This window comes from Dipodomys spectabilis, unplaced genomic scaffold (assembly GCF_019054845.1).
Source record: "Dipodomys spectabilis isolate Male_0828 unplaced genomic scaffold, ASM1905484v1 ptg000289l, whole genome shotgun sequence".
Classification (NCBI taxonomy): domain Eukaryota; kingdom Metazoa; phylum Chordata; class Mammalia; order Rodentia; family Heteromyidae; genus Dipodomys; species Dipodomys spectabilis.
In genome coordinates, this window is record NW_024870966.1 from 9,603,096 (window position 1) to 9,618,586 (window position 15,491).

The following is a 15,491-nucleotide window of genomic DNA, read 5'->3' on the forward strand; positions in this document are numbered from 1 at the left end:
GCGGCCCCGCCCCATCCCGAGGCGGCCCCGCCCCATCCCGAGGCGGCCCCGCCCCGCCCCGAGGCGGCCCCTCCCCGCCCCGAGGCGGCCCCGCCCCATCCCGAGGCGGCCCCGCCCCGCCCCGAGGCGGCCCCGCCCCGCCCCGAGGCGGCCCCGCCCCTCCCCGAGGCGGCCCCGCCCCATCCCGAGGCGGCCCCGCCCCCCGTCCGCGGCCACATCTCCTCCTGTCCACAGACTCATCTCATTCTTCTCAGCCTCAGTCTGTTCTCCTTGTCCCGCTTCTTAAGGATTAGGATGAATTGATTGAAAAAGTGTTCCTGGTCCTTCCTTTTCTGAACAAGCCGAAACCTCTGATCACGGCCGTACTTCTCTGCAAACTCCTTAAAGGTGGTTCTGAAGAAGAGAGAGTTTGCTGAGATGGAGACCCAGCTTGCGTTCCCCACGCGTACGGGAGCTTGGCTGACGTGGTGAGCAGCCGAGGTCTCACCAGGCACCGGCCCCCTGCAGGTCCCTCTGAGATGCTCCTACCATGCATCGGTGCGTTCTGGAGCCCCACCCCCTGCCCTGCTGCCTCCACCCCAGGCCCCCTCTGCCTCTGCCTCTCCTCACAGGGCTTCGTGCACGGCCTCCTGTGTGCCCGGCCAGGGCCGGCAGGCCACCTTCAGGACATCTGCCTTCTGAGGTGCGTGAGGGGCTGGGGGCCTAGAGGGGACTAGATTAGCCAACAGCGCCCACAGCTGCGCCCTGAAGGTGTTCAAGGTCATGTACCGGCAGACGTGCTAGAGACAGTTTACCAGAACAGATCCAAAAGCCTTGTTCTAACCACCACAAGTTACAGCCCTGCGGTCAGCCCTCCGTACCTGGGTGACACTTTGCACTCCTCAAGAAGTTTCTTAAACTCTTCTTTGGCTAGCAGCAATTTACTTTTCTTTTCCTTGTATTCTTCTTTTATCCTTGTCTTGACAAACTGTTCAAATATCTTAAAACACACAGAATAGAAAGTATTGTCAGACACAAATATTGCATTCCAGATGCAGCACAAGCGACCAGCGGAACCGGAAGGAAGCCCTTTGTCCTGCTGGCCGAGCCCTGCACGGGAGCCCGATACTGAGCTTGTCCCCTGGGCCGCCTCTGCACACAGCTCCCAGGCCGCCGCGCTCTGTGGGGTCAGGAGCCAGGCACCATTGGGGAATCCTACTCTTGATGCCCCTGGGGTCCCAGCACCATTTTAAAAGCTTTTTACTGGTATTGTAAAGTTGATTATTCCAGGACCTTCTCCTGGAAACTAGGAGTGCCTCTCCTCCATCAGAGTAAGATGGCTCCTTGTTCTAAACCGCCACTTCCCCACAGAAAGGGAAGGACCAAGTGGTTTCATTCGTAATGCTAGCCAAGCCTCAAGAACACTTCAAAGTAAACCCTGGATAAGCCTTGTGTTGAGGTAAATATAAACCAAGAAAAATACCAACAAAATCCACATATAATCCTAGAAGCCCAGTAAAGAGTAATTCAGCATCAATCCACAAAGTCCCTGGAGCCATCGGGTTCACAAGGGCCTTAGAGTCAGGCTCGGGCTGGGGCAGGAGGGGGAAGGGCTGAGGAGGGATGGGGAAGGGCTGGGGAGGGAGGAGGAAGGGCTGGGCAGGAGGGGGAAGGGCTGGGGAGGGAGAGGGAAGGGCTGAGGTGGGAGGGGGAAGGGCTGGGGAGAGAGGAATGGGGAAGGGTTGGGGAGGGGGGAGGGCTGAGGTGAGGAGGAGGAAGGGCTGGGGAGAGGGGAGGGCTGGGTGGGAGGGGGAAGGGCTGAGGTGAGGAGGAGGAAGGGCTGGGGAGGGAGAGGGAAGGGCTGAGGTGGGAGGGGGAAGGGCTGGGGAGGGAGGAGGAAGGGCTGGGTGGGAGGAGGAAGGGCTGGGTGGGAGGGGGAAGGGCTGGGGAGGGAGAGGGAAGGGCTGAGGTGGGAGGGGGAAGGGCTGGGGAGAGAGGAATGGGGAAAGGTTGGGGAGGGGGGAGGGCTGAGGTGAGGAAGAGGAAGGGCTGGGGAGAGGGGAGGGCTGGGGAGGGAGGAGGAAGGGCTGGGTGGGAGGGGGAAGGGCTGAGGTGAGGAGGAGGAAGGGCTGGGGAGGGAGGGGGAAGGGCTGGTGGGGAGGGGAGGGGTTGGGGAGGGGGGAGGGCTGAGGTGAGGAGGAGGAAGGGCTGGGGAGGGGGGAGGGCTGAGGTAGGAGGGGGAAGGGCTGGGGAGAGGGGAGGGCTGAGGTAGGAGAGGGAAGGGTTGGGGAGGGGGGAAGAAGGGCTGGGTGGAGAGGGGGAAGGGCTGGGGAGGGAGGGATGGGAAGGGCTGAGGTGAGGAGCAGGAAGGGCTGGGGAGGGGGGAAGAAGGGCTGAGATGGAGAGGGGGAAGGGCTGGATGGGGAAGAGGGAGGGCTGGGGAGGGAGAGAGAAGGGCTGGGGAGGGAGGAAGGGCTGGGTGGGGAGGGGAAGGGCTGGGGAGAGGGGAGGGGGAAGAGCTGGGTGGGGAGGGGAAGGGCTGGGGAGGGGGAAGGGCTGGGGGGAGGGGGGAGGAAGGGCTAGGTGGGGAGGGGAAGGGCTGGGGAGGGAGGGAGGAAGGGCTGGGGAGAGGGGAGGGGGAAGAGCTGGGTGGGGAGGGGAAGGGCTGGGGAGGGAGGGGAAGGGCTGGGGAGAGGGGAGGGGGAAGAGCTGGGTGGGGAGGGGAAGGGCTGGGGAGGGGGAAGGGCTGGGGGAGGGGGGAGGAAGGGCTGGGTGGGGAGGGGAAGGGCTGGGGAGGGGGAGGGCTGGGGGAGGGGGGAGGAAGGGCTGGGTGGGGAGGGGAAGGGCTGGGGAGGGGGAGGAGACCCTGGAAGATGAGCCCTGGCCCTCTCCACTTTGTGTCACTGCCTCAGATCTTTCTCTAATGTTAAAAAAAAATAGTAAAACCAAAATTGCTCCTCACACTGTGGCCAAGTGAAATACTCACAAGTAACTTAAAATGTGAGCCGGTGCCTGTAAATTTAAGTCAGGGGGTGATTGGCTGGCCACAGCTCCAAGGTGAGCAGCGGGGTTCATTCTCGCCTTGTCTTCTAATTTAGACTAATAAGAAAGGTGGACGCAGGTCATCATCCAGATAAGCGCTCCTCGCTCGGTCATTAGCAGCAGTTTTGCTCTATTAATTTCGCAGGTAGTGGAAAGGCTGGCCGGCTGTGGATCAGAGCTGGCATGCGATGCCTGCCGTCCTGGCTGCCTAGCACCGCACATCCGCCCAACCTAAACTTTCTCTCTCCTCCCTTTTCTCCGTCGCTTTATTTCTACCACTATAATTTAATGCAGTGGGGATTTTTCCTTCTTACAAATTACACCCGTTTTATCCTAAGTGGGTTGTGACTTTTAAAGAGATAGCATTGGCCATTACCTCCCTGCAGTAGGCACTGGCGTATAAAATGAAGCTCTCTGCTTGTTACCATAGAAACAGGCCTGATCAGCACTCCCGGGCCTGGCCCGGCCCCTGTGGGCTCCTCCACGTCCTCAGCAGGCCCCGCCTCACAGCCTAGCTCTGCCCCATGAACAACCCTGGCCCCAGAGGCGCTGTGCACCTTGCATTTGACGCTTGCACTCTGCGTTTCTCTGTGAACAGTCCTGCGCTTCGGGAATGGGGCCTGCAATGGCTCCGGCCCTGGTCCCCACGGGTGGGCCGCAGGCACTGGGCCTCGGGCCGTCTGGAGGCTGCGTGCACCTGGACTGCCTGGCCGGCCTCCTTCTCTTCCTCCTGCTTGCAGCACCACATACCAGGACTTGGCCGCGGGCCGAGGTCTCACCTCGGTGCGGGTGCAGTGGCATCGGCTGGCTCTTCCCAGACGGCTGCCTCTGGGTGCGAATGAATGGCCAACCTCACTGACCTGCACGAACCCGTCCAGCTGAGGGCCCCGCACGGCCCCCGCCTTCAGCCCTCCAGCTGCCTCTCGGGGTCTCGTGGCAGACGTTGGAGGGGCAGTGGACCGTGAGCAGCTCACTCCAGTCAGGAAACCGACCTGTGCGCCCTCCCAGGAGTGCGTAAGAGCCAAACAGAGGGTGCCTTTTCAGCTGGTCTTTCCCCTTGGGGGTGAGGGTGGCTTCTTCAACATCCTTTAAAGGCTAAGGTTCCCTAAAAGCCCTCCGCCAAGGGGAGCAGCCGCTGGCAGGAACCAGCCGGAGCACGTCACACGTCACCAACAGCTGTGCAGGTGGCTGTGGACACTCGGTCTTGAGGCTCTTGAGTGTGGCAGGGTTGATTCCGGCGCGTAGGTAAACAGGCTTCTTCTGTCGTGGAATAGTAGAACTTTTCGCTTTTTAATAATGCAACAAAAGGCCGAAATACTATCAATTATTAAAACTACAGTTCTGTTCCGCTATAGAAACAGTACTGTGGTCCAGGCTGCAGCCGCTTGACTGGGGCACTATCTGGAGGCCTCGCCAGCCTGTCTCATACCTGAGGCTCTGCTTCCTGGAAAGTGAAACTCAGCTGGGAGAAGGAGTTGGAGTTCCCAGAAGGGTGGGGTTTGTTATTCAGATGAGGCCAGCAGCAGGATCTTCACTGGCTTCCAGTTCCAGGGGTGCTGGGACTCAGCTGCTGGCTGACCCCGCAGGGGGCATCCTTGGCCTCATCTCAGAATTTGTTTTAGGGTTTCTTGAGCCAATAGCAGAGCTGCAGATACAATACTGAGCTCCTCCTCGCCTGGACCTCGATGTGAGCCAGCGGTGGCAGTGAGCCCTCTTCCCATCATTCCCCTGACCCACTTCTCCAGGGTCTGACATCTGAACTCACGGGCCAGGAGCGGGGAGAGGTCGCCTTGCCTGAGGAGTCTGATCGACGCTGGGGTTAGAAATGTAGAAGTCTGTCCTTCCTGCTCTGGTCCCGCTCCTTACACACACACACACACACACACACACACACACACACACTCACACACAACTAAGGCCACAGAGCCCTCTGTCCCCCACTGGCTGTAACATCTGCTTCTTGTGAACAGCCATTAGCTTGTCCATCTGTCTGTCTAACTGAAAGGCAGAGACAGGTCCGGGGCCTTCATGAACAAGCTCCGCTGTCGGGAGATCTAGGCTTAGAATGCCCCTCCTTTACTTACGCTACACTTCTCCCGGGGCCCCTCTGGTTCACCATCATCATATAATCCCTTCTGTGTGTAGCAAGACCATTTGAAATGTGGTTAATGTTCCCCCAATTTGCATTTCACCTTTGAGTATGTGTATTTTCTTAGGGGTTGGGACCAGACGCTCCGTTTCCAGTGTGCTGTTAGCAGCATGCGCCCCACACGGCCACCCAGTCCCCAGCAGAGCAGCTGCAGAGGCAGCCGTGGGGGGAGGGGGGCTCCGGCCTGGGGCCGCAGGGTCTGTTTCAGAGTGGTCTCCACAGCCCCACCTCATCTCACCCACACACCATTACCTGTTTTCGCTCCTCAGAGTTTAGCAGGAGATAGCGTGGGTCAAACACAATTTTATGTAGTTCTTTCTCCCAAGTAGAAAATGCTGACACCTGGAGAAAGATATTCAATAGAGTTGCATTTAGCATCTGATGCTGAGTCTGGACTCTGCGGAGTGATCAATGGTAAAAACACAGCATTAAAGGCGCGATGGATTCCAGGATGCCGGCTGTAGAAGCCTACGGGACACGTCAAACCTCCACGAAAATGATTACTGAAGACATGAGAAGATTTCACTTCTGACCTGTGACACTTTCCTGCCTGAAACCTTTGCTGTCTGTGTCCTCTGCAGCTGGCCGTGTCTGTGGAGGAGGGCAGGTGCGCACTCCATCTTAACAGACACTTACAAACATTTTCAGAACCATCAGGTTTAAGCAGATAGGCTGGGGTGGCATCAGTCTAATTAATGTTTGTTTGTTTGTTTCTCTTTACCAACATCTAACCCTATGTCAGATAGGTTACTTTTCAAAGGAAAGCATTTCATTTAACAATAATCTAGACCTGCAGAATTACTAGGATAAATCTGAGTCTCTGTTGGTGAGTCTCGTCCCTCCATCAGTCCTGGCCCATCACTGTTGGCAAAAGTCCCCGCCCGGGCCGGACTTCCTTTGTTCTGAGGGGTTTTCCTTCCTGTCCCAGGGTCCACCTCTCACTTTGGCCAGGTCTCCTCGGCCCCTCCCCTCCGACCCTCTGTGACACAGGCCGTGTCCCCGTGGCCTGGTGCTTGCAGCAGCGCTGGCACAAGGTGGACTCTAGGCCGCCCGCGGCGGGGAGCTCTTGTAGGTTCTCAGGGCTGGGCACGGGTCACGGGTTTGGATCAGCCAACGACGGAGCCAGCAAGCGGCTGCCAGCATGTTGTATGTGGGTTCCACACCATCCTCACAACTCACTGCTGCCCCGGCTCGGGCCTGACGAGAGTCACGCTGGAGCCACGCCCTGCGTGCTGCGGGAGCTGCGGGTGCAGCCGCCGTGCCAGGGCTCACGCGCCTCTGGAGAGCACAGTGTGTAACTGAACTGAAATGCTTCCCACGGGACATCTGTCCATCTTACTTTCCGCGCTGACTCCTGCTGACATATCTGCAGAGCGGATACTTGGCCTCTCACTCTGCTGCCGTGGCCACTGGGCTCTTGCTTTGCCTGGACCTCTGGTGTGCTCATGTCCTACCTGAGGGGCACTTCCTCCCTGGCCGTCTCCTCCCAGAGCTCCAGGATCAGCCATCCAACCAGCCAATCAACCTCCTATCAGAAAACGGCAGTAGGAAATGTCACGGGGCACTGGTTTGCTGCTACCCAGGCATCCTTGCTTCCAGATGCTCCGCTGACACAGCAGGCAAGGGTTAATCCAGCTCATCCATTGACAGTATTGACTCACAACTGACCACGCCCTGGCCCTGTTCTGGGAGTAAATGAAGACCCTGACACCAGGACACCCGGAGGGGCCCCTCGGTCTCCGAAGAGGCTGCTCCGTCACAGCACACACACCTGGAGGGAGGGGCGCAGAGCACCCCACAGCCCGGCCAGCCCGCACCCCTCCTAGCTCACCATGGGGTCTGGAGGCCTGCTGGGAATGGGCTGTGCCTGGGCCCGGGGTGGGCTCCGTGAGCCAGGAGGAGGACAGCGTCACAGGGGCTGAGCTCACCCCAGCCGGGGCGAGGGAGCCTGTGTCAAATCGGAGGAGGGGCATCGGGAAGAGGCTCACAGGCGGGCCCCGGACGTTATCCTGCATGCAGTAGAGGAGGAAGGTCAGAGAGGACAGGCGGCTAGAAAGTCTACTCTACTCTGTGATGGGCAGGGGCGAGGTTTGAGGCAGGGAGTGGAGAAAATAGCCATTAAACGCTTACAGAATAACTCCACCCATAGTCTTGAGATACTGCGGTGCTTACGTTGTACGGCGTACACTATGTTCCTAGCGGTGGCATCTGCTGTTAGTAGTCAGAACCAAAGCTTTGTCTGTGGGGCTTTGGATGGGACGGGCCCGGCCCTGCTTCCACGCTGTGGAACATGGCGGAGGGCTGCTGGGTCTCAGGCATTGGGGCGGTGCCCGGTGGAAAGCAGTAGATGGGTACGCCACCACGTTCCTTCAGCCCAGGACGCGTGCCCACAGTGGGGGAGGGTGGCTCACAGCACAGACGGGCAGCTCAGTCCCCGGAGATCAGCTGTGGAGTGTGAGCTTAGCCGAGGGCACCTCCTGGAGCAGTGGGCCTGGCCCTGGCCCTGCCCCACAGGCAGGACGCCTCAGAGCCGCGGCCCAGGCCTCTGCCCTGCCCTTGGAGCTGCGGCCTGGGCCTCTGCCCTTGGAGCCGCGGCCCAGGCGTCTGCCTTTGGTCCCTCAGCTGTGCTGTGGCTGGCGCACGTGCGGATGAGAGCCTGGGCATGCGCACAGCGCTCCCGGGCCCCAGGCCCGGCCTGCAGGTGTCCTAGGCTTCTGCTACCCCAGCCACCGCTCTGGGGGGTCCCAGGCCCGCTCACTGGGAGGGGCGCCTCAACGCTCTGCCATGCGGGACTCAGGTAAGCAAGCCGCGGTCCTGGGCACGGGCCACGCCACATGTTCCTTCTCCTGCAGAGCCAGCCAGGGCTGATTTCTGCCGGTCAGCCCTCCTTCGCCATTGCCCGTAGGTCTAAACACGGATGACTGGCTTCTCCTCCAGGGTCTCCCTGGGCGGGCTTCCCTTCTACACCCACTCCCGCCCCTTAAGAAGATTGGATAGATTTCGGTCCAAGAAGAACTGACTTCTTCCATTCTTCAGCCTGGAGAGTAGCAGCCACCAGCAGCTCCACAGCAGAGTTCCTTGTCCAAGAGGCAGACAGAGCCTTAGTGACAGTCGCCTCTCCTGGTCCTGCCTTCTTAATGGGTCCTGTCCACGCTCCGGGGGGTGGGGGCCTGCCCAGCATGGGGGTCCCAGGCTGGTGCCTGGTGCTTCTGTCTACGTCCCTCAGCAATGCCGCAGGTCACCGAGGCTCCTTCGGTTGCATGATGAGATTCCTGCTTCAGTTTTAGACCTTTCCTGAAGAAGCCAGTCATCTACTCTCTCTCAGCTGAGCGGGACCATGGGCTTCATCACCTCCCAGCCTGGCTCTGTGATCTTTGCATCCTCTTGGGACAACCAGGGGACATGCAGCTGCGTTTGCTGCCTGATGGGTGGGCGCGGTGTGAGGGCCCGGCCTCGCTGGCCCTACCTGCCATGTGTTCTTTGACCCACTCTCCAGCACTCACTTCCCCCTTCCAACTGCACACCAGACTCCCTAGGCTGGCCCCAAGCCCCTCTGAGCTGTACGGAGTGGGGCTGTGAGCCGCTGTCCACCAGGGCCCTCCACTCCCGAGAGCCCACATCTGGAGGACAAAGCATGCCCACGCCGCCCGGCCCCCTCCACACCGGCCGAGCAGCCTCCATCTGAGTCTCTGCAGATGGCTGAAGTCGTGTGCATGACGATCATGGTGGTGGCCATTTCAGGACTCACTTCATCCACACATCTCCAGAAACCGGGGAAAAGGAATCTGTGTTGCTCCGGGGACAATTCGGCTTTGAGACAAGGACTCCATTCAAGTAAGGTGGCCAGGTGATCTCAGAGATGGCCACAAGTGTGACGATGCAGGGCTGTCAGCACCCGATGGCCCCCATCAACGAGTGTCCCCACCCCGCCGGGCCGGTGAGGGAGGCTGGGGTGTCACCAGCCACCCACCCGCAGAATTCCTCCTTCCTCTTTTCCACACTGAACATCAAGCATCCTTGAACCATAAAGAGGCTGGGGATCCTCAAGGACAGAGAAAAGAGAATGTCCTGCATTGAGGACATCCCTGGTTCCAAGAGAAGGTGGTTCAGGGCCCTGTTGGGATGGACAGTCCAGGCCCTGTCAGAGTGGACAGTCCAGGCCCTGTCAGGGTGGACAGTCCAGGGCCCTGTCAGAATGGACAGTCCAGGCCCTGTCGGGGTGGACAGTCCAGGGCCCTGTCGAGATGGACAGTCCAGGCCCTGTCGGGGTGGACAGTCCAGGCCCTGTCGGGGTGGACAGTCCAGGCCCTGTCGGGGTGGACAGTCCAGGGCTCTGTCGGGGTGGACAGTCCGGGCCCTGTCAGAGTGGACAGTCCGGGCCCTGTCAGAGTGGACAGTCCAGGCCCTGTCGGGGTGGACAGTCCAGGGCTCTGTCGGGGTGGACAGTCCAGGGCCCTGTCAGAGTGGACAGTCCAGGCCCTGTCGGGGTGGACAGTCCGGGCCCTGTCGGGGTGGACAGTCCAGGGCCCTGTCAGAGTGGACAGTCCAGGCCCTGTCGGGGTGGACAGTCCAGGCCCTGTCGGGATGGACAGTCCAGGGCCCTGTCGAGATGGACAGTCCAGGCCCTGTCGGGATGGACAGTCCAGGGCCCTGTCAGGGAGGACAGTCCAGGCCCTGTTGAGATGGACAGTCCAGGCCCTGTCGGGATGGACAGTCCAGGGCCCTGTCAGAGTGGACAGTCCAGGCCCTGTCGGGGTGGACAGTCCAGGCCCTGTCAGAGTGGACAGTCCGGGCCCCGTCAGAGTGGACAGTCCGGGCCCTGTCAGGGTGGACAGTCCAGGGCCCTGTCAGAATGGACAGTCCAGGCCCTGTCGGGGTGGACAGTCCAGGGCCCTGTCAGAATGGACAGTCCGGGCCCTGTCGGGGTGGACAGTCCAGGCCCTGTCGGAGTGGACAGTCCAGGGCTCTGTCGGGGTGGACAGTCCAGGCCCTGTCAGGGTGGACAGTCCAGGCCCTGTTGAGATGGACAGTCCAGGCCCTGTCGGGATGGACAGTCCAGGGCCCTGTCAGAGTGGACAGTCCAGGCCCTGTCGGGGTGGACAGTCCAGGCCCTGTCAGAGTGGACAGCCTGGGCCCTGTCAGAGTGGACAGTCCGGGCCCTGTCAGGGTGGACAGTCCGGGCCCTGCCGGGGTGGACAGTCCAGGCCCTGTCGGGGTGGACAGTCCGGGCCCTGTCAGGGTGGACAGTCCAGGGCTCTGTCGGGATGGAAAGTCCGGGCCCTGCCGGGGTGGACAGTCCAGGCCCTGTCAGGGTGGACAGTCCAGGGCCCTGTTGGGGTGGACAGTCCGGGCCCTGTCAGGGTGGACAGTCCAGGGCTCTGTCCGGATGGACAGTCCGGGCCCTGCCGGGGTGGACAGTCCAGGCCCTGTCAGGGTGGACAGTCTGGGCCCTGTCAGGGTGGACAGTCCAGGCCCTGTCGGGGTGGACAGTCCAGGCCCTGTCAGGGTGGACAGTCCAGGGCTCTGTCAGGGTGGACAGTCCGGGCCCTGTCGGGGTGGACAGTCTGGGCCCTGCCAGGGTGGACAGTCCGGGCCCTGCCAGGGTGGACAGTCCGGGCCCTGTCAGGGTGGACAGTCCAGGCCCTGCCAGGGTGGACAGTCCAGGCCCTGCCAGGGTGGACAGTCCAGGCAGGGCGCTCACAGCCCTGCTCCTGCTCCTGGGGGTGTCACTGCTTGCATGCTCCTCTCGGAGTTCCTGGCAGCCTGGGGCTCCCTCTGCATCTCCCTCCACCATCTCCAGGCTCAGAGCTGCGCCCCTGGCCGGCTCCGATGTCTGACCAGTCATTGGGAGCCAGGGCTGGGCAGGCTTTCCTCACATGGCTACTTTCCATCTCAGCACAATCCCAGTTATCCCCAAAGCTAGTGAAGCATACTAAAACTTGATTACCAAAAGCTGCATTTATTCTGATGTCTTTAGTATATTACAGTGCCCTATTAAATCTGGAGTATCATTTGTTATCAAATTAGAGGTGATTTCTCCTTTGCTGCAAACTTCCTGCAGTAGCAGCACTCTGTCTCAAGTGCCCCATCTCTTATCAGTGCATTGGATTTGGAGCATGCTCACCATCTCCCTCCTTCCTTCCTTCTACCTGCCTCCTTGGGCAGAGGTGTGGACGATGCAAATGCATTGCCACAAACAGACAAGACACCCATGCAAAACTAAGTTAAGTCAAATGATTTCACATTGTAGTAAAAACACAGCAAGGAAACAGGGAAGGCATCTCAAGGTCCATGTGGATGGCCTGTCTGGGCCCCTGGTCATCCACACGTCCTTCCCACCAGCCTCTATGCGGTATGTGCCGCCCCTCCTTCTCCTGCCTTCCCACCGCTCCCGTCCCTTCCCGTCTCCCGGAACTTGGCCACATGGCTCCCATCTTCCGAGTGTCGGGAATGTACATTGAGGGTGAGTGTGTGCGCTCGAGTGGCGCAGAGAGGCCACCGGAGAGGTGGCTCTCAGACACTCCGGAGAGGACTCCCTGGGCCCTGGGGGGCTTATTGAAAGGGAGTCCAGGTTCATTACTCCCCCCCAATACCCTGTGTCCAGCTCCTGCACCTCCTCTCCACTGCACCACTGCTTTATCCAGGCTCCTGGACAGACACCCAGTCTGTCCCCAGTGGCTCCTTCCCCTGACTTCCTCCTTTTGACCACCACTACCTCGTTGTGTCTCCCTGAAGTGGCCAGCGCCCCACAGAAAGTCATTTTGGAGGAACCAAAATGCTAGAGAACTGACTGTCCCCACTCCTCACACCTGCAGACCCAGGAAGGGGCCGAGGCGTGGAACTTGCACACACGGAGGGAGCAGAACAACACAATTTGGTAAGTAAGTTCTTACTATGAGGCACCTGTGGCAGATGCTGGAAAAGCACCTCCTCAGGCATTCTTAGACAGTGCTGGTGGGGGAGTAAACAACTCTTTGCAAAACAATGTGGTAACAGATGCCGAATGCCTATAGCTGGGCAGAAACAAGTCCTGAGCACATGTGCACAAACAAGCTTACCTGAAAGACCATCAGTGTATTATTTAACATAGGAAAGCTAGCAATAAACTAATGGCGTAAAATGAAGGATTTTTAGGCTGACAGTGAAAGAAATACTGTGTGCTTATCCACAGCTTTCCAGCGTTGGGGGTGTTGCTCAGTGGTACAGCACATTGAGGCCCTGAATTCTATCCCCATACACATGTGCGCACACACATGTATACACACACACATGCATGCATGCGCACACACATGCATGTGTTTTCCAAGACTTCATACTAATTTTAAAACTACTTAAGGAAAAAAGTGGTATATAAATTTATAAAATAAGTTGAACCTTATGAAACTGACAGATAAACAAGATATTGGCTCAACCATTAAATTTCAATTCACTATTGCTATTCTCTTAAGAAAAATCTTTGGTCTTCATTTAAAAGCTTTTTTGACTTAATTTTTATTCTTGCAGAACTGAGAACTGAATTCAGAGCCTCTAAAACACTATTTTTAGGGGGGGAAAAGACATCTGGAAAGAAATTACCCCAATGGTGCAAATGTACCCCATTGGTTAAAATAATTTCTGGTAAAGTTTTGCTTCATACTTTTCTGTACATGAGTTACTATATTAATTAACCAATAGTAGCTGTGAGCATTCATGCTGTACACATGTTCTGTGATGAGCCCAGGCCACTGTTACAGTGCTATCTCATTTAACGACTGATACCTACGTCCTCTGGCCGCTGAAAGAACCCCACGGGCACAGGAAGACATTCCGAGCAGACGCCACGGCTGTCTGTGCAGCCTCTTGCTCAAGATGAGGTCACCTGACGGTGACATGAGTTCCTGCCTTCACAGCAACCACTCACCAGGCTCCCTGCTTGGGAGGAAGGCACCATGCTGTGCTGCTGCTTGAGCAAGGTCACACTTGGCCCTGTCAGCCACAGACTCCAGTCAGAGACTCCTGTGCCCTGGGCACCAGCCTCACACCGACCACGTGGGGCCCTCAGCTCGCTGTCTCCTGGGGTCTCTGAATTCCTTCCTCACTGTAACACAGATGGATATGGATCCAAACCCAGGGGCTCTGGGGAAGACGGCCGGCATGGAGTGTCAGCCAGCGTCCCCGCTCTCCAGTGCTGGGAAGGTGGGACCGAGGGGACCGGCCGGGGACGCCTGGGCGCCAGACCCTAGCACCCTGGAAGGACTTGCCTCTGCAGCTCTACCCAGTACCACCACTTCCAAGGCCACTGCCAAAGAAAAAATGCCCAACAAAGTGTCCCTGGCGGAGCCCCGAGCAGCGGGGCAGGCCAGGGGCCAGCCTCCAGTCAGCCTTGCCCTGTGGACTGTTTTCAAAGGAAGTCCACTGCGCTCCTGCCAGGACGATCTCCTGCCTGCCACAACAGCACAGGGAGGACCGCTGCCCCCACTGCTCCCCAGTCACCCAAGTTCCACCCTTTTAAACCGCCTCAGAGCCCGAGTCCTGCCTCTCTGCTCCCCAAGTGCACGAATTTCCAACCGAAGGACTGAACAAACGCAGTTTAAAATCTCACTAATCACTCAGTCCATAAAACGGTGACCTTTCTGTCTCTCATTCTTCCAGCAAGTAGAAATCTGATGGGTTCCACTATTAAATTCTCCGGAGCACGAGCGACCTGGGGCAGGGGAGGGGGACATATTTTATAAAGTCCAAATGTCACAAGCGGTGGCACTGCTTGATGGCCTGGCAGTGAATGTGGCTCCCGACAGCCCCGGGGACCGTGTGCAGACCCTGTCTGTCAGGTGACGCAAGGCGCTGGGGTCACTACTTTGCTGTGCCTGTTAGCTTGTCTATTTCACACAGAATCTCAGAACCAAAGGCAGCAATGAGTCAAAAATACTCCACAAATCTCATTAGGGCACTCTCTCAAGCAAAGCCATTTGGATAAACTCAAGAGCCCGAATGAGCTTAGTCCGCTGGTCTCCCTGCCCGGGAAGGCACCGCTAATCCCTGCAGGTTGGTGTAACGCGGTTGGTAAATTGTGCTCCCTGGTCTCCAAAGGAAAGAGATGGGCGAGCCACACAATAGGATGAGATGGATTTTAGCTCTTGTTTCTCAAGAGTTCACCGCGCCATGGGTCTTACAGAAGGCAGACTACATCTTTCAGAGCCGGATGGGTGAGGTCGGTGCCGGGACTGTTCACACATTTCTTCAGGATCTTTCCGCCGCCAGCTGCCTGGTGGCAGGCAGAGGAGCTCTGGGAGTCGGAGCTCCCTGCCTGCCGGCCCCGGGCAGACCCGCAGCCCCGGGCAGACCCGCAGCCCCGGGCAGACCCGCAGCCCCGGGCAGGGGCAGACGATGTCCCCCTTCCCAGGACAAGCCATAAACCCTACTCTGCCCTGACTCCAGAGACAGGAGCCCAGCGGAGGGAGAACAAGCAGCCCTTCCTCAGCGGCTCTAAAGCCTCTACAACCAGCACTGTGCTGGGGCGGGGGTCAGGGGTCAGGGGTCATGAGCAAGCCACCGGCCCTACCCAGGGCAGCCACCGGCCCAGGAGCCGGGCATGGCAGGAAACCTGGCGATGTGGCTGAGGCCAGAGCCACACCGGGCAGCTCGAGGGCCTCTGGGGAGGGACCCGCCAAAGACGGGCCCGCAGGATTGCCTCCGAGGCTCCTTCCCCAGCAGGGCCACCTGTGTCTAGTTAGAGCACCCCTGCAGTACCTCAGGCCCCGAGGGTCGGCCAGCCGTGTCTGCACCTGATTGGATGTTATGCAAGGGACAAACCTTCCAATTCCTGGTGGGAAGAGGTGTCCGGGCCATCCAGGAAGAGGCAGAAAGCCCTTCCCCGTGCGTCCAGCCTGGCTCTGCTCCAATCCATCCCAGACCAGGCGACCAGTGCTGGAGACGGGTTCGTGGCAGCAATGCCCTTGCTCTTCCCATGGCCCTGGGCTGCTACCCCGGCTGCTGGGGGGATGCTGGGGCCCCTGCTGCTGGGGGAGGCTGGAGCTCTGGCTGCTGGGGGGAGGCTGGAGCTCTGGCTGCTGGGGGAGGCTGGAACTCTGGCTGCTGGGGGAGGCTGGAGCTCTGGCTGCTGGGGGGAGGCTGGAACTCTGGCTGCTGGGGGAGGCTGGAACTCTGGCTGCTGGGGGAGGCTGGAGCTCTGGCTGCTGGGGGGAGGCTGGGGCCCCAGCTGCTGGGGGAAGCTGGGCAGGAAATGGCCAGGGTGGGGGGAGAGAGCCTCAGAAGCCAGAGGGAATTTGCTTTTGAATCCACAAGGCCATTACAGTGTTCATTATCATTATCTTCGCACATA

General features: G+C 59.1%; 1 protein-coding gene across 1 annotated transcript in view; it reads right to left on the minus strand.

The window, feature by feature from the left end:
- Positions 1 to 236: 236 nt before the first annotated feature.
- Positions 237 to 15,491, minus strand: part of Tcerg1l (transcription elongation regulator 1 like) — a 155,939-nt gene continuing 140,684 nt past the window's right edge. Inside the window, exons 10-12 of the mRNA XM_042701462.1 lie at positions 5,423 to 5,512; positions 861 to 979; positions 237 to 393 (exon numbers count right to left, since the gene is read on the minus strand). Coding sequence (XP_042557396.1) covers positions 237 to 393; positions 861 to 979; positions 5,423 to 5,512 — 366 coding nt within the window. The remainder of the gene's footprint in view (positions 394 to 860; positions 980 to 5,422; positions 5,513 to 15,491) is intronic.